This window comes from Borostomias antarcticus, assembly GCF_949987555.1.
Source record: "Borostomias antarcticus genome assembly, chromosome: 23".
NCBI classification, from domain to species: Eukaryota; Metazoa; Chordata; class Actinopteri; order Stomiiformes; family Stomiidae; genus Borostomias; species Borostomias antarcticus.
In genome coordinates this window covers 1832061-1855216 of record NC_140256.1, presented here as the reverse complement: position 1 = coordinate 1855216, position 23156 = coordinate 1832061, and the positions used below count along the sequence as shown (strand labels likewise).

The window sequence follows — 23156 nt, the reverse complement described above, 5'->3', positions numbered from 1 at the left end:
ACCTTTCATGAGAGAGTAGGAGGACGAGGAGCCGAGCCCATTTGGCACTGGAGTGGAAAAAATCACACTAGCTCTTCCTGCCTTTGGGCTGAAGGAAAAAGCAGGACTGGATGAAGCAAAATGCATCGGGGAATCCCCAACTAATACATTTACATCATATTACACTTCACGTTACAATGTCCAACAATAAATATACAGTAGTAAGCAAATGTATTCAATTTGGATAGTGTCTGGAGGTACTGATGCTGTTCATCCACCAGCAGTCCGAAAAGACATGAGATTCAAGTACTCAAAGGGTTAAGGTCACCCAATCATCATTGAGCTCTGAGAACTAAAGGCCTACATTCCTGAGGATACCTGAGTGTGTAATTGTGTTTGTAAAACGCAGGCTTTTCAGTAGACAAACTGTGTTGGAGAGATCAAATATATCTAAAGATCAAGAGCAGTGCATCGTGTTACTGTCCTGGCAGAGTCACCATGACAGTTAGTTAATCAGCTCTACAGAAGAGATGTGTGCACACCCTGCTTCTGCATGTGTCTGATTGCAAACACGCGCACACACACCCACACACCCTTGGTTAGTGTTCCACAAAGATAACATCCTTTAGCAGAATTTTGACTACTGCCCAGAACGCCCCCCCCCACCCCCCCGCACACACACAACCAAAAAGCCGGGCATAGGCCTAGGTGTCACATTCATACCGCGTGGCCCATTGTTATCTAAACAATAGACTAGTCTTATAATCATCTCCTTCCTTGTTAAAGTGAAATGAAAAGACTCCATCCGTCTTCAAACAGGGAAACAATCTGGAAGCTTCTTTCTTCATCATGGAGTTTCCAAATGTGTTTACTAGCTTCTGAGCAATCTCTTAACACTACCCGTGAATAGCATTACATTTAGGCTACACTACAGTGATTTAGCAGACGCTTTTATCCAAAGCAACTTTGTCAATAATTACATTGATGACTTATAATAATTAGGCTACATTCAATAGCATATTCAATGCAAATCAAAGTAATGGATATTTAAGCACACTTAGTCCACAAACCTTTACCCTCTTTCAAGAAAAAAGGCTTTGTCTTTGTGTGCTTGTGTGGCTCTATGGTGTCCAAACCATCAGTATTAGATTGAGAGTGTGATGCCCAGATCCTAGTTGTATTAGAGGATGTGGTGGCGACTTCTGTAAGCATATTGAACAGAAATGAAGTCTAATTTGGCAAGATAATCTCATTATAAGAGATAAACTCACATGGGTGTTAGGACATCATGTGTTTTCTGTTAATGACTGACTGTTAAGGCTACCCAGCAAGCCAAATGAATAGATTAGACTAAAATAAACAAGTGAACTGTGCTGAAAGATTTAAACAATAGAGGGGACACAGCAAGGGACACACAACCACCAGGTACAGTGTCATGCATTTTAATTTACTTAGACCAACAATGTCCAGTCTCACACACGTATCAGCCTCAAAACTTAACTGAATGAGCATCTCAACAGCTTGCAAATGATCTCTCTGACATTGACTACTTTGACTAGCACCCACAATACAAATGTATATGTGTATTGTTGTCTTGTGTTATTTTTATGGCTGTTTTATGAGCTACGTGGCATTTTAATTTCCTTCGGGATAAATAAAGTGAATCAAATCAAATCAAATCAAAACCTGAGCAGGGGCAGGGTTGCCACCTGATCTATTCCTCTATCACTATGTTCACCTGTTGGACAGTGAGGACTGACTCCAAGGGAAGGACCTCACATTACTATGAACAGTCTTCAACAAATCTCAACATCCTACCGGCAGCAAAAAGCTAACAAGCTAAATAAGCTAACTTTATTATAAATTGCCAATTTGCGTACAGTAACACCTCAACCAGCGTTACTCTCCTGTAACGTTACAGCACGTATGGCAATGCTAAAGTGAGCTAAGCTAAGCTGGGCTAGACCCCTGGTTTCGTCCAAGTTTGCTAGCAGCTAAACTAGCATGCATTTTTCATTTGTGGTTGATTGGAAAGTAGAATGAAAACCCATCATAAATAGATCACCTAGCTGGGTTGGGCATGTTTGGCAGCTGGATAATGATGATCTAGCAGACCCACCTTGACCGAGTCCACGGGGTACATGACCGTGTGCTCCAGGATCCCGGCCACGGCTCCTGCTGTCATGTGGGTCACTATAGAGGCGTGGGGGGGCAAACTCTCATATTCACTGTCTTCCTCCGAGGACTCAGCATCTATACTTGTAGTCTCCGACATCTCCAAGGTTGCCACCACCGGATCTGCTCTCAACTCCATGAGATTTGTCCAGAAGAGAGCGTTATTCCAGGTTGAAGTGCACCGGAGCTGGGCGGCGTGGACAACCACAACATCACTGGGCTCCTAGCGCCGTGATGACGTCAGTAGGAGACCGACGTGCCGCTGGGGGAGTTTGACCAATGAGAAGCGAGAAACACGGGAAATAAGGCGGGACCCACAGTTGGTATTGACCAATGAAAAGTAGCTCCGTTAGACGCTGCGCTCTTGAATTGACAGTTTATCCATCACGGGCATTTATTCAGTGAATAGAATAGAATAGAATAGAAAACAATAGAAAACAATAGAATAGAATCGTTTATTTGCCATGTGTAAAAAGTACGGGTACAGGTACATTGGAATTCTTGTCATCGCTTGTTCTTACAGTATCTTATCAATATTAATCGGTTCCTCATTCCAGTAGGTATGGAGTTAGACATTTAAAGATTCCTGTTGGCATCAGAGATGACAGGGTGGTACAGTAGGCCATCAGGATGAAAGGGTGGTACAGCAGGCCATCAGAGATGACAGGGTGGTACAGTAGGCCGTCAGGATGACAGGGTGGTACAGCAGGCCATCAGGACGATGGGGTGGTACAGCAGGCCATCAGGATGACAGGGTGGTACAGCAGGCCATCAGGACGATGGGGTGGTACAGCAGGCCATCAGGATGACAGGGTGGTACAGTAGGTCGTCAGGACGACAGGGTGGTACAGCAGGCCGTCAGGACGACAGGGTGGTACAGTAGGCCGTCAGGATGACAGGGTGGTACAGTAGGCCGTCAGGACGACAGGGTGGTACAGTAGGCCGTCAGGACGACAGGGTGGTACAGTAGGCCATCAGGATGACAGGGTGGTACAGTAGGTCATCAGGACGACAGGGTGGTAGAGTAGGCCATCAGGATGACAGGGTGGTACAGTAGGCCATCAGGACGACGCGGTGGTACAGTAGGCCATCAGGATGACAGGGTGGTACAGTAGGTCATCAGGACGACAGGGTGGTAGAGTAGGCCATCAGGATGACAGGGTGGTACAGTAGGCCATCAGGACGACAGGGTGGTACAGTAGGCCATCAGGATGAAAGGGTGGTACAGTAGGCCATCAGGATGAAAGGGTGGTACAGTAGGCCATCAGGATGACAGGGTGGTACAGTAGGTCGTCAGGACGACAGGGTGGTACAGTAGGCCATCAGGATGACAGGGTGGTACAGTAGGCCATCAGGACGACAGGGTGGTACAGTAGGTCATCAGGACGACAGGGTGGTAGAGTAGGCCATCAGGATGACAGGGTGGTACAGTAGGCCATCAGGACGACAGGGTGGTACGGTAGGCCATCAGGATGACAGGGTGGTAGAGTAGGCCATCAGGACGACAGGGTGGTACAGCAGGATGACAGGGTGGTACAGTAGGTCATCAGGACGACAGGGTGGTACAGTAGGCCATCAGGACGACAGGGTGGTACAGTAGGTCATCAGGACCAGCAGCCTTGTGAGCATTGTCCTTCCTGAAGGATTCTCACACCTTGGCCTCTGAGAGCTGTAGACTGTGTTCTCTATGTAGCCTACTGATAAAAAGGATTAGGCTAACAGTTGGTTTCCGTAGTTCAATGAAATGTAGGTCTACTGATGTGTAATGACACTGTACTATGCTCACTTTCTTACTAAGATCCTTGCTGTACAAACCAGTTGTACAAACCAGAAATAAAAGTGTTCTTTTTTGAATGGGATGGGCAATGGGCAATGACTGCTGTTAGGGTGGAGTTAGAGATAAGTGGTGTTGTGGTTCCCTTATCAGATAACATCTGTTCAAAAGGACTAGCAGTACAATACATACAAGACAACATAATGTTCTGTTTCATCCTTTTTAGTGGAAATATATTTATCCTATGGTGGTTTATGGTTTCCTAAATGCAAAATCGGATATGATGCTACTTTAATGTAGCCTAGTAACCATGATTTCAATTTATGATATTCAGCTATCTGTAATACATATTTCTAAATGTATCACCCAATTGACATTGACACTTCAGTCTTGATGAAGACATTGTATATGAAGTGTAATATGTGACTGTGCTTCTCTCTGCCAAATGCCATGAGGGTGCAAGTGACCCCTCGCTGTAATGTCCTATACTGTTCCTCCTCAGTCAATAGTGGTGAAAATATCAGTGACAAAACTAGAAATGTGCAATTTGGGGAAATTGCAAGTATGGTTGCCCATTCTGTCATTATTACTTAGTGTTGGGTGTGTGTATGGTGTGTGTGTGTGTGTGTGTGTGTGTGTGTGTGTGTGTGTGTGTCTTGAGTGTGTGCATGTGTGTGTTGGATGTTGTGTGCATGCACTTGTAGTTCTTCGGTAACTGTAGGCCTTAAGGTTTCTGAGATAAAAAAATATTTGAACTGGAGATTTTCTTTATTCACATTCAAGTCAATGGGGAATTTTAATTCACTAATAAATTAATATAAATTAAACTATCAAAGATATTGCTTAGCAATGAGGAAGCAAATGATTCCCGATGAAGCCGGTCGATTTGACATATGACTCGTGTGTGTGTGTGTGTGTGTGTGTGTGTGTGTGTGTGTGTGTGTGCCGTTAGAACTGTGGGAGGAGTAGCGTGGCAAACTTTTGGGGTTCCTCTAGATCCAAACAAACAAATAAAGTTGACCAAGTAGAGTGTGTTGCCCTTCGGGTCAACCACACTAATTAGCAGCAACAGGAGCAAAGTTGTGCTTATCCAGAACAACGATAGTGGATCTCTATAATGTGTTGTGAGTAATATGTGTCATGTGTTTTGTATGTGTAATATGTTGTGGACAACGTGTTGTGTGTAGTATATGTATGTGAGACATGTGATGTGTTGTGTGTAGTATATGTATGTGAGACATGTGATGTGTTGTGTGTAGTATATGTATGTGAGACATGTGATGTGTTGTGTGTAGTATATGTATGTGAGACATGTGATGTGTTGTCCTCCTCTGTTTCTATGTATAGAGTTGATTTGTGCAGCAAACGAGTCCAAGACAAATTTCCCTCAGGGGACAATAAAGTATATTCTATTCTATTCTATTCTATTTTTGTGATCTCTTGCACACTAAAACAAAATAAGAGAACTCAAAAGGCTACTTCTTTCTTTCTGATGGCTATGTATTACTACATAGCCTGATTGAGTCTATCCCATCCCCCTGACCTGCACACACTCTCCCCCACTGCTAGTCATGTGAACAGTAGTCATATGAATTAGCCTAGGGTGTGTACTAGCCCTTTAACACGGAGCAGCACCACATCAACCTTTAAGTCAAACTCTTAAAAGTTTATGAATGACCAATCTTTCATTCATTTACATTATAAGTGTGGAATTGTACTGAATCAGAATCTGGACACGTTATGCTTTCATAGTTTCCACTTAATTTCCCAGAAGGCCAAAAGAAACCAGGGCACAGCGAGTCTATCATCCTACCCATAATGCATGTCGTCAGCATGTACAGTTGTTGAATGTGAAGTGGAATGGGCTTTTCTAGTTTAGATTTATCTATTGAGCCGACATATACTGTAGGCACATTATATTTTTGGTTTAATGTAGCTTAAACATTTGTTCGAAAGTAAGTAGTGAATTAGAATATCAGTGATTAAAATAGCTAATACAAAAATAACCTTGAGCGATTTTAAGTTTCTGTAGGACAAAAAATATGTAATGAAAACATGTGTAAAAACCTTCATCCACTATGCTCACACACTCTGTGTCTTCATCCACTATGCTCACACACTCTGTCTTCATCCACTATGCTCACACACTCTGTCTTCATCCACTATGCTCACACACTCTGTCTTCATCCACCATGCTCACACACTCTGGGTCTTCTTGGGTGCAGAATAATTGGATGTCGTTAACGAGTTTAAATATCTAGGTGTGTTCATAGACTCCAAACTCTCCTTCAAGTACCATGTGAAAATGTTGTCAAAAAAAGTAATAATTTCCTCATCTGATGCAGATGCCCTGATGTTTCTACGCTCTATGATCCTATCAGTGATCACATCTGAGCTGCTGTATAACCAGTTGGTCTATGTCAGGTGCAACAACATTGAAACCAGTTGAACTCCTATACAAAAAAGCCTTACAAATTCTTGACAGAAAACATTTTACTTATCACCACTGCAACATTTTAGCAAAATACAAAATGTCAGCTATTTCTCCTCTGTGTGCTTGATCTACAAAGTGCTTCACGGTCTAGCGCCACGCCCTTTGAATGAGTTTATCAAATACAGATCCATCACCAACCTAACTCGGCTCACAAGAGCGGCTGACAATGGAGACTGTGTGATTACCTTTAGAAAAACCTCTTTCAGCCAAAACGTTCTATCTTATAAGGGGTCCGCAATCTGGAACAGCCTCCCCTTAATCATAAGAGAATGACACTCCTGCCACCTTTAAGGGTCATCTAAAGGTGTGGCTTAGAGCCAACCAACAGTGTGACCATTTTTAATTGCATGCTATTTTTCTATGTTTTATATATTATACATTTTTAACTGCTTCTGTACCTCTTGTAATTTTGTTTTGTAACATCAACCTGCCTAAATGGACTCCAGATGGAAACTAGCCTCCAGGCTACAATCTGGCATATTTACATGTATTGTAGGCTACATGTTCATCAATATGCACTCTTGATTTAAATAACTGAATTGAATTGGAAAAATGCCATGCAATAAAATAGTATATTAATCTACTGTCCATTTAAAATGTGTTCACAACACAGTTTGTTTACTTTCCGGAATGTGTTCCGAAACATGATTTATGCCGCCCTCTGCTGTCTGTATAGTGTTACTGCTGCCATATAGTGGATCTGCTCAATGTATTCTTCAGGGTCTAAGAACGAGCACCCAAAGATCTACTGTACTAAACATCTCAAGCTCTGAGGATTTAGAAAGTAGATGAGCTCCTGAGTAGAATAGACTGAGATTTTATGTATAAAGCAAAATGTACTTGGCAATGGGAAAAATGAATTTTTTATGAAGAACACATGCAAGCACACACTAACATACAGCACACATGCCAAACGCACTAATGTATAGGGGTCAAATTAATATCAGCCCCCCTTTATTTCATGTGGTGGGGGACAATCAGTAATGTAGGTATTTACTATTGTAAAATGGTAGGGGTGTGACGAGATATCGTACCACGAGATATCGCGAAAATATACAAATGCGACAATATGCATCATCGAGATGAAAAACTGCTGTGCAGTACAAAAAAATAAATAAATAAAAATACTTACATATAAAGCGACTTTGGGTACCTTGAAAAGCACTATACAAACAGTGTTTTTTGAATAAAATACTATTTTTCCAGGCATAACCTATATTCATCATTCAAATTTTGTCTTAAATCTTAAATTGCCATTTCAGTTTCTAGCACCTATTGTTTACATGTTTCTGGTTTCTTTCCAAGGAGCCTCAGGAAGCAACTATTTACTGCAGTGTGTCTTTTGTTGTGCCGATACAGTCATTCTCACAGTTTCCCCCTGGAATCTCTCAATAATTAATTATCTGGCATTCTGTTTGAGTCGTTCCCGCGACTCTTGTTGCAGAAGTTTAAATTTCACCTTTATCAAATTGGGCTCTTCGGAGCCAAGTTGGCATCGGAAGAGAATTCCCATTTGTTGAAGTAATTTGAGGGAAAGCTGTGGTATAGCTATAGTAGTAGTGGAACCACTAAGATAACGCCAGCTACATAAACATACCCGGGAGTAATCATTCACCGGACAGCCGTGTCCCTGACCTGGGCAGGGTGTGAACAGTGACCTATGTAGAGAGAGAGTGACTCAGCACAGAGTTGCTTGAAAGCACTGCTTGTCAGACATAAATCACCTGATAACTTATTTTTCATACTTTCAGCACTCTGAATAAATGAGAAATATTATTACAGAGATAGATCAGTGCTGATCAGAGTCTGGCTGTTTGACAATGACATGCTGGAGTTGGTGAGAAACATCTTGCTAATTAAACTGTGGCAGACAGCGTAGACCCTATAGCAAATTGACTCTTGGATTTGATCTGAGTTCACAACAGGACATGTTGTCTTCCTAAGTCCATGTTCACATTATTTCTCGTTACTTTATTTACAGAGGAGCAGGTCGTTCCCCAAACAATGGCGGTTTGCGGTCCGAACAGCTCCAGCCCAAGTTGAGTGAAGAAGCCTGCTGATCTAAACCCCTTATCTTAGTTGAGAGAAGCGTTCAAGTCGTCCATCAGCAGCTCTGTCTGGGGACGACCCAGCCCCCCCCCTGTATGTCTCCAGCCCCCCCCCACCCCACCCAGACTCAGACAGGCCGGCTGCAACAACGCAGACTCTAATGAGTGACTTGTTTTGGGTGACGTGGTCGTTAGTGGCTGTCTGCAGCTTAGTGGTCTTGATGGATATCCTGGCGCGATGCTGGTGCTCTTCCTGTGTTACTAGGGGCCTCTAAACCATGACTGGTCCTGTAAGTGTGTGGTCACAATTTAGTCAACCTGTGTCCCCAGAGGCTCTCATCCTTCTCAACAGTCTCCAGCCATCTTTAAGGGGATACAATGCTACAAGGCATGAATAAGAACGCAAACTAATTATAGCAACCAAAGGTACATTCGTGTTATTCCCTGGCTATTGTTTGCGTAAGGCACACTCCACAAAGTACCCACAACACCCCACACACAGAGCTAACCCCACTAAAGGTACGAGCTGGGTTTGGGAACAAGCCCCCTTCTCTTTGGGCCTGCATAATTAATACTTCTACTCAAACACTCCAAAAAACACATTACATCATTATTTTTTTTTAATTCAACAGCAATGGGATTGTTGACAAGAGTTCTGTGCAAACAGTAATTACACCTTTTTGAATATAAATATGGCATATGTGATTTCAACTACACCCCTACAGCAGATATCCCAGCTTCTGAAAATGAAGCAGTTTGTTTAGGAATACATACAAGGAATTCCAAACTTGAATGGTTATTTGTACACCATCGCTGGACACCACTGATCTGAGATCAGCAGCCAGCGTCGTCTTACTGGGCGTGGACTCTGGGTTGGGCTGCTGGGGGTCTGGAGCACTGGGAGCTCCACAGTGATAAGACATGAAGAAATATTGCACTTTTGTAGCTCTGATGAACACTACCTCTTCTGCAGCAGGTACAGAACCGTAAGGAAATAGAAGTGTGACAGAAGAGCTTTACTGCATTGAGTCCCACAGCATGTAAACTCCCCTTGCTGAATGTAACTAAACAGCACTGAACTGGTGCAGATGAGTGTCCCTCGGACTATTCCAGCCCATTCGTTTTAAACCCATTCGTTAAAGATCAAACAAAACCCTTAGTGCACTGGTTTCTGTGGGGGAGTGATATCGCTCATAAACAAAGTTATAAAGAACCAACGTTTTCTCGTCCGAATGAAGACATTCACTGATCATGTACCCAAAAAGGTAAACAAAAAAAACCCAATTAAATAGATCATGAAGATGCATCAATTAAGTCTTACTTGGTAAAATCCAACAAAGCACACGACTATGATCTGATACAGAATGTTCCCTGTCCAGATGCTGTCCAGTAACTCTGACATTACTCAGTGAGGATCCAAGCCAGCTGCCGTTTACACTTACCAACAACCAAATATGAACGGGATCACGAATGTTACAGGCAAGAACACACTCTTTGCACCCATTCACATTTCCTGCAAATATAAAAAGGCATTTTTTTTCTCTCATATCAACAAAAATAAATAAACATTAAGACAAAAGAAAAATCTCATAGCTGATCCGAGGCTGCAAACTCAACATGCAAGATATGCCGCGTCATCACTTCCCGAGCCGCGATGTCTCTTCCTGCTCATTTGACTCGAAGGCAAAAGTCTTAAGAGGACAGACAGACGGACTCACTTTCAGGATAGCCAGCCGGTAAAGGCCCTGTCATGGAAGAGCAAGCAGATGGACTAGGGGGGATGAGTCTAGGAGAGGACTAGTCTCTGGGGTCAAAGGTCGGAGAGGTCTAGAGGGTGATGGGGAGTGCAGTGGACCCCAGGCCCTCCTCCAGCCACGTGACCGAGGAGGCGGGGCAGCGCTGGGCGGTGCGCCGGTGGATGTGTCTCAGGCGGAGGAGGTACAGCAGGATGGACAGCAGCACCACCAGGAAGCAGGCGAGGAACAAGTAGTGGTTGTTGACGAAGGAGAAGCTGTGTCTCCAGTGGGAGTGAACCGCCTTCAGGCTCTCCTGCTGGATGTCCCTGGGAGACGAAACAAACATGTCTGTGTGAGAGGGGAGAACTGGGGGGATCTCAGGTTCTTCGTAGGGGAAATGGGGTTCTAGGTGTTGTGGGTTACCTCAGAGGGAGAAATCGGGTTCTGTAAAGGATGGCTCCTAAAGTCCACTGCACCTCTTTGTCGTAAACCAAGAGGGCCGTCCTCAGGTTCTTATAATCCCTCGGGAACGAGAACCCTGAATGGAACACCTCATACATCCAGGCGGATTTGAAACACTGGTACCTGCACCCAAAAAAAGGAGGTTAGAACACCAATTATTATGTATGTCAGTCTTTGGCATTTCTTCATAATTGTGTCATAAGTCTTTGGCATTTCTTCATAATCGTGTCATAATTCATTTAATCTATACATTTATTTAACTTGTACTTTTTTAGGTAACCAGACTGAGGGAGAAGTTGAAAGTAAGCAGGTTCTACGGGTGTGACGTACTTCAGCCGGTGCATATCAGCGTGAGAGGCGTACAAGCCGGAGTCAAAGCGCTCTTTCAGAATCCTCCACTGGGTGGCGCAGTAGCTCTGCAGAGGAGGCACAAAAAAAACCAACGTTGATATCCTCTTATCACATGTCCTCTAAACCAAGTCAAAATTCAATTGTACACACTGAAGGTGCGTTTGTGTAGCTAACCTGGGCAGCGCTGGCGTACTTGGAGGAGTTATAATCCCCGCCCATGCGCAGAACGTCCTCCGTGCAGTAGTAGAACTCGGAGAAGCCGTAGAACTGGCTGTTGGAGTAGTCGATGGGCGGCTGGTAGATGCCGTTGAGGGAGGAGCTGGTCTGGTTGGTGCGGTTGAGGAAGGGGAGGAGCAGCTGTCTGCAGCGGTCGAAATCCCCCACGCCTCGGAGGTGGAGCTTCTGGGCGCCAGGCCCCACCTCGTCCTGCAGGTCTGTGGGCAGACAGGGGTCCAGGAGGGGCGCCTCGGCCGTCTCACCAACATGCTGACCGAGGAGCCTGCGCAAAAACAAACCAGTAAGTCAAGCGTCCTACGTTGTTTACCTGCGACAGACGTCTCCCAGCTGATACATGGGGCTGTGTCGCCGGGGTCTTACTTGTTTCGAGCGATGGTGTTTCGGACCAGGTTGTCTTCGTAGATTTTTCGCGCTGCGTTTCCTCCGAAGCCCAGGAAGGTGGACACGTACACGCGGTACACATGCTCCGTACGGTGGGCATCGCAGCCCAGGTTGAACTCCGCCAGCAAGTTCTTGGCCACTTCCTCCTAAAAAACATTCACAAGTCAGCCGGCAAGTAAATTGTCTCCATAATCAGTCGATACACTAATTTCTAACAAAGTATCTGCAGCATGTTAAAGAATGAGCTACAATACACATTAGGTACATACTGTAACTGGGACTAGACAAAGGCAGGAAAGGTTAAAACTTTGGTTTAAAATGAAATTAATTAGAGGAAGGGAACATGCAAATCAATGCTTCATAACTTTATATTTATAAATGGATCATGGGTGAATAAAATGGCGAGCAGGGCTAAAATGTGTTATGGATGGGGTAGAGGGTCATGAACAATCTGTGATCATTTAAGTGACACTTTGTATCCTAATGCTCATGTCCAAAACCCTGCTATGATGTCATGCAGCAGGCTTATCTTGACAGAAGGCTTGCAACAGTCCAATAGAGCACTTCCTCTTCAGAGGACTAATACAGGGTTAACCAGGAAATGATAGAGGTGGAGAAGAATAGGGGGGTGAGTGACAAAACCAAACACATCACAAAAAGGGAAATTGTGGATAATAACCTGTTGTGGAGAAGCAAAGCTTACAGTTTTGGGCACTTCGTATGCGATCTGCGTGGAAACCCCGCCCATGTCCAGAACGCCTGCGGTCCGTTTCCTCACCAGCGCCTCCTCCTGGTCGCTACCAGGAACCTGCACCTCCACCACCGCGTCGCTCCTCTCTGTGGGAGAGAGAGAGGAGAAGAACATGTCCGTGTTCTTCTTCTGTCTCACTTTCTCTCAGTACACACATCTACTTTACTCGCTGTGTCCTTTTAAGGAGGCTGTTCGCTAGAACTGTGGGTGTTTTGTACCGTTTTGTCTTTTTATTGTGCCTACATTGTATATGTTGTAAATGGTATCTTTAAAAATAATAAAAACCATAATAAATTAAATTTAAAAATTCAAACTTGTTTAAACAAGGTGCACAAATGCTCATGTCCTGAAACAGAATACCTATTATTATTATTATTATTACTATATAGATACTCACCACTATCAACATGATTGAACCGCCCAAGGACAAAGTTAATGCCTATCCATGCGTATACACCTAGCAAACACAAAGGACTGGGTTGTGATATACAGATCATATATACAGTAAACACATCACAGTACGGTTCTTTTGTTGTCCCATTTCCACCTGCTTTGACAGAGTGTGCTGATTGGATCTGAAGACGGCATTACTGAGCTGACTGGGAAGCGCTCACCTTCCTGCTTGCCAGAGATAACCTCCACATGGGAGTCAGAGAACAGGAAGTTGAAGTGGACAGGGATGTCTGTCCGTAGGTCCTCCAGAAGAGCTTCTTGTTGACTGAAGTGGAACACAAGGCAATTGAAAATAAAGGTAATGTCAAAGAAAACAGTTACAGATCCCAGCCCTCAATATGCTAAATATTTGGACATCTGGGTGGCCATGATGAATCTCAAGCTGTCATTTTTTGCCTACATGTTTAAAGGACCATACCGGTCTAAATATGATGCGATCTCCTAAAACTAGTCACCCAACGTTTATCACATTACCGCAATCCATTTTCTGAAGTAAAGCTCACGCTAAAATATATTTGCATTTTACTTACATTTCAAAAGTTGAACGTGATGGCTTCAAAACATATTTTTTAATTGTTCCCTTGTTGCGCTGACAAACTCGTCCTTGTTAGTTTCAAATAATTTTCAGTAGTTATTATTTTGGTTTTGACCCTCTTTGCACAGCCTACGCCAACGGTCTGTGTTCTTCCTGTTCCTGTACATGGCAGCCGTCGCTAGGAATGCTGGGTAGAGAATCTAGCGTAGGTGGATTAGAGAATATAGCGCAGGAGTTCAACGAATTTGAACGAAAATAATATAACATTAAAACTACTGAAAATTATTTGAAACTAACTGGGACGAGTTTGTCAGCGCAACGAGGGAACAATTAAAAAAAATTGTTTTAAAGCCATCACACTCAACTTTTGAAATGTAAGTAAAACACGAAAATGCAAACATCTTTTAACATGAGCTTTTCTTGGGAAATGGATGGACATGGAAATGGAAAATGGATTGCGGTAATGTGATAGACGTTGGGCGAGTAGTTTAAGGAGATCAAATCCTATCTAGACCAGTACGGTCCTTTAAGAGGCCTAACCGTACCCATCAGGCAGCACTCTCATTCCCGCCGTGCAGAGGATGTAGAGAGGGGTCTCCTGGTGCTTGTTCTTGGGGATGTGCTTGGCAGCGAAGCTCAGCAGGGGGTAGATGTAGTCGCTGGCCTTCTCTGGTGACGTGGCCAGTTCAGAGATCCCTATAAGAAGGTAACCCCAGAGAGTCATGCCCTCTGTGCCTCATCATGGCCTCAACAGACCACTTGTTATGAAGAGTCCTATCTCATAAATCAAACCCAACTTTATTTATAAAGCACATTCCATACACAGAGGCAACACAAATGAGACCTGAGATAAAAAAGGGAGGGAGGGGCGGGCGGGCGGGCACGCACGCACGTGCTTATCTTCTTTAAAATGCATACTCATTTTAATGTATCTATAATCGATCATCTCGTTTGAGAGAGGTCAGGGAAGAATTTTTACAGCTCACTTTTCTGGCCCCCCCGGGTGAAACTGTTTGTTTGCTTCCCTCTGGAATATGTAGGGGTGGGCCCTATGTCCACCCTCCCATTGCTCCCTGTAAAGCACATTGTGTTGCCTCTGTGTATGAAATGCACTGTGCAAATAAAGTTTGATTTGATTTAAATCACCTGGCTTAATCTTCATGACCACCGGCTTGCGGTGGAGGTCTCTCATCTGCCGGATGTCCAGCAGGTCGTGGGGATTCCCGTTGTGACGCGGCCAACAGTACACAAACACCCTGGACCCGCTGCTGCCACAGTCCACCACCAGACCGTAGTTCAGGTTGGGGTTGCTGGTGTCTGTCGCCTCCACGTCAGTGACCCTCGCCAAATGTCTAGTGATTAAAACATTTAAACCAGAGCAAAATGAGATTGGACAAAGATTGACAAAAAGCAAACAGAAAATAAAACAAAAATCCCTCAGGCTATAATATAAACAATAACAACAATTACATTTGTTGGCGACTATTTGTATTGTCGATTAGTCATCGATTAATCGACTAATCGTTTCAGCCCTATTCTTTTCTAGATGATAAAAACCAGTAAACTAGTAGGCCGATGTGTAGCTGAATAGCGTATGCTGTACTAGCTACCTGTGGAAGTGGTTGTCCTTTCGGATCCAGCTCTCCTGACCCTTCCCCATGATCAGAAACAGGTACAGGAGGCCCAGCAGGCCGACCAGCAGGCCGATGAAGACCAGCTGCCTGAAGGAAGGTAGCAGGAGGCGGGGGAGGACCAGAGGTGACAGGCTGAAGTGCCAGGAGGCAGGGAACAGGCACGAGAAACTGATCCTGTCAAGGAGAAGAGAGAATTAGCTACAATGCTTAAAACTATTTCCTCATAAGTGATTAGGTAACAATTACAGTAGGTAATTGTATTACAGTAGGTGTCCTCGTCACTAACTGGACTCCCTAATAGCCAACTAGCTAAATGTTGTTTTAATGCTTTTAATTTGTCCTGCCTTTTGTTTTAAATGTCTTTAATGTCTTGCTTTTTGTTTTAATGCTTTTAATGTCTCATGTAAAGCACCTTGAATTGCCCTGTGGCTGAAATGTGCTCTATAAATAAACTTGCCTTGCCTTACATAGTTAGCTACCTATGCAACCACAACATTTTCAGGACCACCAACAAACTCTCATTTTCAGGACAACCAACACAAGCCCCAGCCCTTAAGGAGACCCCAGTAGTGAGCATACCTTCCCATGATGTGAGTGTCCTTTATCTAGTTGCAGGTTAACTGAGTGTCTCTGTGGACGGTTCAGAGAGACAGGAGATGGAGGAGTTGGGGCACCATGGCCTGCTCCTTCCTCTGATCATGACCTGTGTATAAATACATGATAATACATACAGCACTCACTTAATAGCAGGTTACATCCATCTTGTTGCCTAATGTAAGCTAGCCTATCTAGTAACCTTGGTTAGCACACTATGTTCTAGCCAACACAGTTTAAGTTACAAGTCAGGAAATGTAATCAGCCAGCTGGCAAGAGTTAGCAAGCTAGAAATATGATCACCTCCTCCTCCTCTTAACCCATCACAATTGCCACGTACTTCTTAGCTACTAGCTAGTTAGCTCCCTTGCGTGTTACGTAGTTATGGGAGCTAGCTAATGCTAACCAGCCACTGAGCTCGCTAGCTATTACAGATCACTTACCATTGCATTGAGGTTTGAAAGCCTTTTTCACATCACTAGTCAACACGTTTACTCATAAACATGTAATGGATCTAGGTAGTTGGGCTGGTTGGTAGGTAGACTAGCCTAGTTAGCTAAGCACCACCCCGGCGGCTAACATAGCAAAGTTAGTTAGCTAGCTATCGCGCATGCGTGGTTGATGTTACGTGATATAAGGTGCACTTGATTTCGACTTTTACGCTTCCCGGCGGTCAGGCGGCAAGCCGGACATCAACTTGGGTTTGGATTTTGGACCATTAATGCATCAATACATTTTTGTTTTATGACATAAAAAAAAAGTGCAACTACCATAGTATGGCAAATTGGCATTTACTGAAGAGCACTTGCGAATCATACAGAATTATGTGTGTATTAGGTCTACTTAATTTATTTCTCCAATCCTCTAGCTATGATAGTCTACTAGGCTGAACACTAGGCTATTTACCATTTTTAATACATTTTTGGCATAAACTCGTACAATCACAATATTCTGATAGCAAGCTATGAATATAGTTATACTGATGGTTATAATTAATAATTTGGTAGCATGATAGTTATCTTTATTAGTGTGGTACATTTAAGACTTCAAAAGGTGACTTAAAATATCTTATGTTTAAAAAGGAAGTCCCTGTTGAGAGTTTATAGATATCAATAAACATACAGTATGTTACAAAAAACATAGTTTTCCAGCCACTCTTGGAGGGTCTGAAGCTGTCATTGAAGTCACTTCTTGGCACTGTCACTGTGCAGGCTCGAGCCTCTTCGTCGGCAAGACCAAACCTTTTTGGGGAAGACCTTAAGGAAGACAATGGTGACCAAATGTTACTTCAAGAGCTTATTTAGTGGCATATTTGTATTTTACAAAGTAGGAGAAACTAACCTGTATCTGTGAGGGTAAGGCGACCTAGCTCTTTGTCCAGCTCCTCATCTGTGATATTTAAGTGGTTCTGAGGTACTGATGGCAAAGAGCTGAAGAGATCGTCAAGAGAACAGGGGTCCCTCCCAGGCGAGAGAGGGTGTGTTGGGACTTCAGGTAAAGAGGAGGTTCCATCAATATCAGAGTCTCTCAGTAGAGATTTCAGCTCTTCTTCTAACTCATCGGTGTCTCCATCTGCTAAACAAAGAACAATATTGGCTTGAATACCATCTCAACCCCTTTCACATGGTAACTGGATTAGACAGTATTGCATCGCAAAATAGATTAATAGGACATTCTGACTCACTTGTGTCGAGCACTCCACCAGCCAGAGTTTGGGTCACTTCTTCCTGATTGTCACACAACTGTAATAGAAAATATGTAGAAAAAACATTATAATTATGTGAATATTCAATAGCTCAATAAACAGCACCTTAGAAGGGAGCATGACCTCTTGGATTTGATCCACGAGGCTCTCAGCCCGCTCCACGGTCACATCCTTCAGAGAGACCTGCAGGGCTGCAACTCCAGCCTGATACGCCTGGATAACCTAAATACAGATACACAGAAACATCACCTAGGTTATGCAGGCAGGTATGGTGTAAATGGCTATTTGACGAGTTAACAATCCCTCTTTTAACCCTTTCGATACGACCACGTCACCGGCAACATTATAAATAGCTAACTATATCTAACAAATATTTTATAATATTAAAAAAAATATCTAACAAATCTAAAAAATTCCTCACTCCAACACTTGCTGAAAGCTGAGAAACTGCGCTTTCTAGTATTATAGGGAAAATCCAATTAATATTCGAAATGTTGTCACTTTATTTTCAGGGTTAAAAGGGTTAAGGCCGATGTGTGCGCTCCTCTCTCTTACCAGCTTGTCTGTCTGTGATTGGGCTATTTTGTCCAGGATGCCCTTAATAGTCTCCTGTTGGGCGTACAATTTTTCAGCTCTCTTCTCCACCCGCTTTCGACTTCTCAAGGACCGCAGAGCCTAGGGGGAAAAGACAGAACTGAGTAAAAAAATAAAGGTCTTGGGCTCAGGCCGAGTATGAGTATGAGTATCAGAGGGATTCAAATCTACCTGGGATTTCTTCCCTTCCCGCAGTAGCAGTCTGGCTTCTTCTCTGCACCTACACACATAACACAACCAGCAGTTATCATCAACCAATCAAATCCTTTATTTAACCAGATAGGCATCATTGAGATTAAAATCTCTTTTTCAAGAGCGATCTGGAAAAGAAGGCAGCAGAAACAAAGTTACAGCAATAAAAGAAACATAACAACAGACAATACAGAGAGACATACTTTGACAGCAAGAATCGGTTGTACTGTAGGGCAAGTAATCAAACAGTTGCACTGACTAAGAGAACTGGTTTCATAGTCTTTTAAAATTGATTTAAATTCACCAAGTGTGATCAATCCTGGCAATCAGCAAACTCTGATTCACCCCCCACAAGTTTTATATAAAGATGGTGTTATTTACAAGCAAGATCCTCTTTTGTCAGCTCACACAATAAGTTCAGTTAGAAAGCTAAATGGTCAAACCTCTCTGCTTCTTGGCCCAGCAGCTCCACCCTCCCCTCAAGCAGCCTCTCACTGCGCTGAAGCTGGAAGATGCCCATGTCCACGTCACTGACCGGACAAATACGATCCTGCCCTGGCTGAGAAAACTTGACTATCTGTGAAGACACACAACACAGAACATAACTGAAAATAACCACTCCACTCCATATTTTGTTATATTGTGTTATTATGCATTAAGCCTCAAGGAAATAAGCTTAATAGACATATAGGAAGTTAAGAGTATGATTTGCGGCGTGCGAGTGTGGCGCCAAGGAACAAACCGCAGACCACGTCACCCAGGACTGTCCGATAAACCGGACACCCAACGGAATGCATGGCCTGACGGTTTTGGATGACGAAACGGTGACGTGGCTCCTGGAGGTGTGCCCGGATATAAAGCCTGGGTGACCCCTCACCCAGGCTCGGGGTGGTAAAAGGATAGCCCCTCGGCCCCGAGCCTGGGGTGAGAGGACAATAACAACCAACCCATACGACGAAGAGTATGATGCAGTAGCCCCACTCCTATGAATGACTCAGACGAGACCTCACCTTCTCTCCTTCATGCAGTGACACTGTCACTCGCTTCTCTCTCTGCAGCTGGAGCAGGGCCATGCACAGAGTACTCTCGTCAACACAGACATGGGATGACAATGTGCGAAGTTCCTGAAAGGATACGAGAGTGCGATTGGCCATTGGGGAGCTCCGGTAGACAGCTAGCAATTCTGCCGCCTTCTCCTAAAAAAAAGCGGGGAAAAAGAAAGAAACAGAATCAAAGTAAAAACATATATCAACTTATTACATTGACACAATAATTTGTACGGATCCACTCACTTTTACCAATCCAATAACAACAAATGACTCTTCCAAAGCAACACGACTGCTTCCCAGTAGAGTGGAGAAGGTCCATTTCAAAGGCTTCAGCAGCAACAGGCCCACACCCCAGGACAGCCAACCACAGTCTACATTTGCTGCAAACTCTGATTCCCTCTGAATCTTTCCACACCTGCCAGGTGAGAAACAGTCAGTTTATGAGACATCCTGAGACACATTTGATGTTTTTCACCCCAGAGCCGAGTGCACACACATGTGATATGACATTGCATACCTACCTGGCCATACTCTGGATGACAGCGCCAAGACCCAAAGGCACAGTTCCTTTCCTTCGAAAAGTATTGTTCAAATCTAGCAAATTAACACACACAGAACCTCGATGCCTACAGTTTTGCACGATGAGGGATGACCAGAAACCCATTTTACTGTCCCAGTCTGTTGGGTTGACCTCTCGGTTTTCTTTGAAGTCAGAGAACAGGAAATTCATCCGTTCATCATCTTCCCACTCTGGTGGCAAGATTGGCTCTGGATTCATGTCTTCTGTTGAAAACGTTTAGCTGCATACAAAAGATACAAATAATCAAAACCTGTGTGATTTAAAGGTTCAAGGATCTTTGTCATAAGTGCAAGACATGTGGACACCATGTACAATGTTGATAGCTGCAATGTTTTTGAGAGCAAGCTATCTAGCTTTCAGTAACGTATGTCACTGTAGGATCGACAAGATCAACAATAATCTCCAACATTTTATTCCACGTTGTTTGCTCTCGTGTTAAGTAGGCGAGAACAAGGTGGGGAAAGGGACACTGGCATAAATAACATTACAGCAAAGAACTCGAAATCTCACCTGCGTGTGTTGTTATGATAAAGTTGCGTGAAACTCCCAACGTCACACATGCGCTGTTTCTACGCAGGGAAGTGTGTTCACGGCGGTCATTGAGTACTCTGTTGCGCAGAATGATTAACCTGAGAGAAACTGAATGTGAGCTCGCAACATCAGGATGGTCTCACGAGGCTACATAATTATAGAAAGTAGGCTATATAAGCCAATATATATATATATATATTTTTTTTTTAATCTAAAGCACAGCCATTCTCCAGAAACAGTTGTGTGTCTCAGATCTGGACTGTTCCCCCAAAGTCCTGAATGTTCCTGAAATCCTGAGGAATTGTAGCCACTAGTGGCCAGTAGCCAGACAGGCATTTGGGGCTATTCTACCTTTAAAGGAGTAGTAAAGGGAAAAATCATGTTCAGCCCTGTTTTAAGGTTACTTATGATCATATACAATGGTTCAGATCAAAAAGTTGACAAAACTAGCACTTTTGAGAAAGTCTGATAATTGCTCTACCACCGTTTTGGTCATACAATGGATGTGGGTGGGCACCGTGAAAAATCATTCAAAAAACATGTTAAACTCTAAGGCTAAACATGATTTTTCCCTTTACTACTCTACTTTACTAACCCTACCAAGGACCTCAAGTGTCATCATATTTCTAGATATCAGTCGGCATATGATTTATAACATTAGTAGGCCTACTTAATGAGAATGTGAATGGTGGTGTGGCATTCTTTCAAATATGTCGGTCTGACTCATGATGTCACGTGGTGTGATGTAGGTGTTTATTTCAAAGACACAGCTTACAATTGGGTGCTGATGACCATTCATATAGTACATAACAGGCAGAGGGGGTGAAGCATATTTTAATGGCTCATTCTCAGGCCCATTGGCCTACTGGCTCAGTGTCAGTGTGTGAATTTGTCTGCAGTGTCATGGCCTGCTGTTGGCCCGTGTGAGAGACCAGTAGGCCTATATCCCATTCCTGTTTACTGTATGTAGCCTACCTTGTAATGAATACTATTAAAATGTCATATTATGTAATAATGAAATATTGAAAACACAATTGCGGCATACATGTTGCAAAGTGCTGTGAGATCATGTTGGATGAGAAGTAAATTAATGCACTTTTCATTTCTTCACAATCATAAGACAAACGTTTGGAACTTCCACACAGAAGACACAAGACACAAAAAAACAATCCAGCCCATGCACATTCAAATGTGGTTATCCTTTACAATAGTCCATCAATAACAACATTATATCAATGAAGATACGTGTATCCGTGAATGAATTATGAGAGTTACCTAAGTAAGTTACTTATTACTTATAACTGCTATGTATTAATGTATACTTATATTGCTTGACATTAAATTTCCCTGGTAGAATTTTACTGTGACCAACATATACCAAATCCCATATTTGATGTAAACAGTTAATACTTTTCATAGCAATATGCATAAGTAAATGTATTACAGTGTTACCATACGATACAGTTAAGGTGAACATGCTTTTTACACCATTTGTTTCGTTTCTATTTTCAGTGTATATAGCCAACATGTATCTGCATTGCCACCAGCCATCATTTGCTGGTGACTGATATGTTGGTATGTATGTTGCATAGTGATATGGTATTTACAATGGCATAGTTATAGTTATTGCTATATGGTGAAATTGTTTGCACAGCACAGGCATTATGGTTCTTTAACCTCATTTTAACTCATCAAAGTATGGCATACATTTGAATACAACAGTCCATTTGTCCCCACTTAAGTTTTAATTTATTGCAGCTAATCGGCTTCCAAGTCACATGGCTTAGACAAGCTGCTCCCCCCCCCCCCCCCCAAAAAAAGAACAGCACATGTTAGTAAACGTTCTTAATAATTGACCTCGTCTACGTTCTTTTTAAGTCTACTTGGCACTTAGATCCACCTCAAGGTGCTGATAGGCCAGAGTGTTGCCTTTGAAGCTAGCAGCTAGCAGAAGGTCTTTGTTGTCCACAGACACCAGGCTGAAGGCGCGGGGTGCTCTGACGTTGAGCTCCTGGAAGGGCTGGAAGCGCTGAGTGAGGTCGTCCCAGAGGTACACTCTAGAGAACGAGAAGTCACTTCCCAGGAGGAGGTAGTGGCGGAGGCCCACCGTGAAGGGATACACCGCCATGGAGCCACGCGACGGAAGGGTCTGGATCTCGACGAAGCGCTGGCCCTCCCAACGGAGGATCTTGGAGTCGCCGATGAAGCGCGTGAGGCAGAGGTACAGGACCTTGCGCACCCAGAAGTGCTTGACCATCTGCACGTCCGCCAACTCGGAGATTTGCAAATGGAAGGAGAACTGACGCTGGCTGCGGTTCCACTGGTAGACCACTGGGGGTTGGGAGGCGCTGGAGAGGATGAGGTGCTGCTTGCCCCCGGTGTCCAGGAACTCCACGTGGGTGTCGCGATGCCAGGGATGAAGGGATTGATGGGAGTAGAAGCCGTTGCTGTTCCAACGGTAAATGCTAGTGGAGCCTGCCTTCGAACTGTCTGCCACGGCAAAGTACCACTCCCCGTCTATCTGAAAGGTCTCAACAAAGTTGGGCTTCCTCACGCGAGAGGTGTCAATGTCCTGGATCTTCACGAATCGCAGTGGGTTCTCCTCCCACCTGCATTGAAAATGCAAATTTCATTAATGTCAAATGTATTGATATATTTAACTGCAATGAACAAGGCAATTGAAGTAGGAAGAAGTCTTACTTGTAGATGTGAGAGCCTCCAAATAGTTGAGCCACGACCATGTAAAGATTGTTGTCTATCACCACAGGCTTGCAGTACACAGCAGAACGAGCTGAGGAACACACAGAGAAACTATCAACTATCTTCCGACGGTTACATTTGTAATTCATTAATTAAGTACAAACACTTTGGTGCATTGATCCCATTTCGCATAAGAGGACA

At 43.6% G+C, this 23156-nt stretch overlaps 3 protein-coding genes across 4 annotated transcripts in view; all 3 read right to left on the bottom strand.

Moving 5' to 3' along the window:
* Positions 1 to 9171: 9171 nt before the first annotated feature.
* On the bottom strand, positions 9172 to 16174 carry entpd4 (ectonucleoside triphosphate diphosphohydrolase 4). The gene is made up of 13 exons (XM_084457671.1): positions 16048 to 16174; positions 15590 to 15713; positions 14987 to 15184; positions 14523 to 14728; positions 13922 to 14072; positions 13003 to 13106; positions 12786 to 12845; positions 12317 to 12474; positions 11617 to 11783; positions 11194 to 11518; positions 10999 to 11084; positions 10630 to 10791; positions 9172 to 10532 (listed from the first exon to the last, which is right to left on the bottom strand). The coding sequence occupies exons 2-13, from the start codon at positions 15595 to 15597 to the stop codon at positions 10298 to 10300; spliced, it is 1860 nt and encodes a 619-aa protein (XP_084313797.1). The 5' UTR covers positions 15598 to 15713; positions 16048 to 16174; the 3' UTR covers positions 9172 to 10297.
* A 282-nt stretch (positions 16175 to 16456) lies between these two features.
* Positions 16457 to 20272, bottom strand: chmp7 (charged multivesicular body protein 7). 2 transcript variants are annotated; one of them, XM_084457540.1, is made up of 11 exons: positions 20235 to 20272; positions 19666 to 19944; positions 19388 to 19559; positions 19106 to 19291; positions 18539 to 18672; positions 18075 to 18123; positions 17865 to 17984; positions 17433 to 17531; positions 17289 to 17346; positions 16946 to 17179; positions 16457 to 16860 (listed from the first exon to the last, which is right to left on the bottom strand). In XM_084457540.1, exons 2-11 carry the CDS (start codon positions 19920 to 19922, stop codon positions 16805 to 16807), a joined length of 1365 nt encoding a protein of 454 aa, XP_084313666.1. In that variant the 5' UTR covers positions 19923 to 19944; positions 20235 to 20272; the 3' UTR covers positions 16457 to 16804. The 2 variants fall into 2 exon arrangements, with proteins under 2 accessions (XP_084313666.1, XP_084313667.1); XM_084457541.1 differs by having other exon boundaries at positions 16946 to 17176.
* Positions 20273 to 22134: 1862 nt separating this feature from the next.
* Positions 22135 to 23156, bottom strand: part of lgi3 (leucine-rich repeat LGI family, member 3) — a gene marked incomplete at both ends in the record, with an annotated part of 6765 nt that continues 5743 nt past the window's right edge. Inside the window, 2 exons of the mRNA XM_084457040.1 lie at positions 22135 to 22864; positions 22956 to 23046. Coding sequence (XP_084313166.1) covers positions 22135 to 22864; positions 22956 to 23046 — 821 coding nt within the window. The remainder of the gene's footprint in view (positions 22865 to 22955; positions 23047 to 23156) is intronic.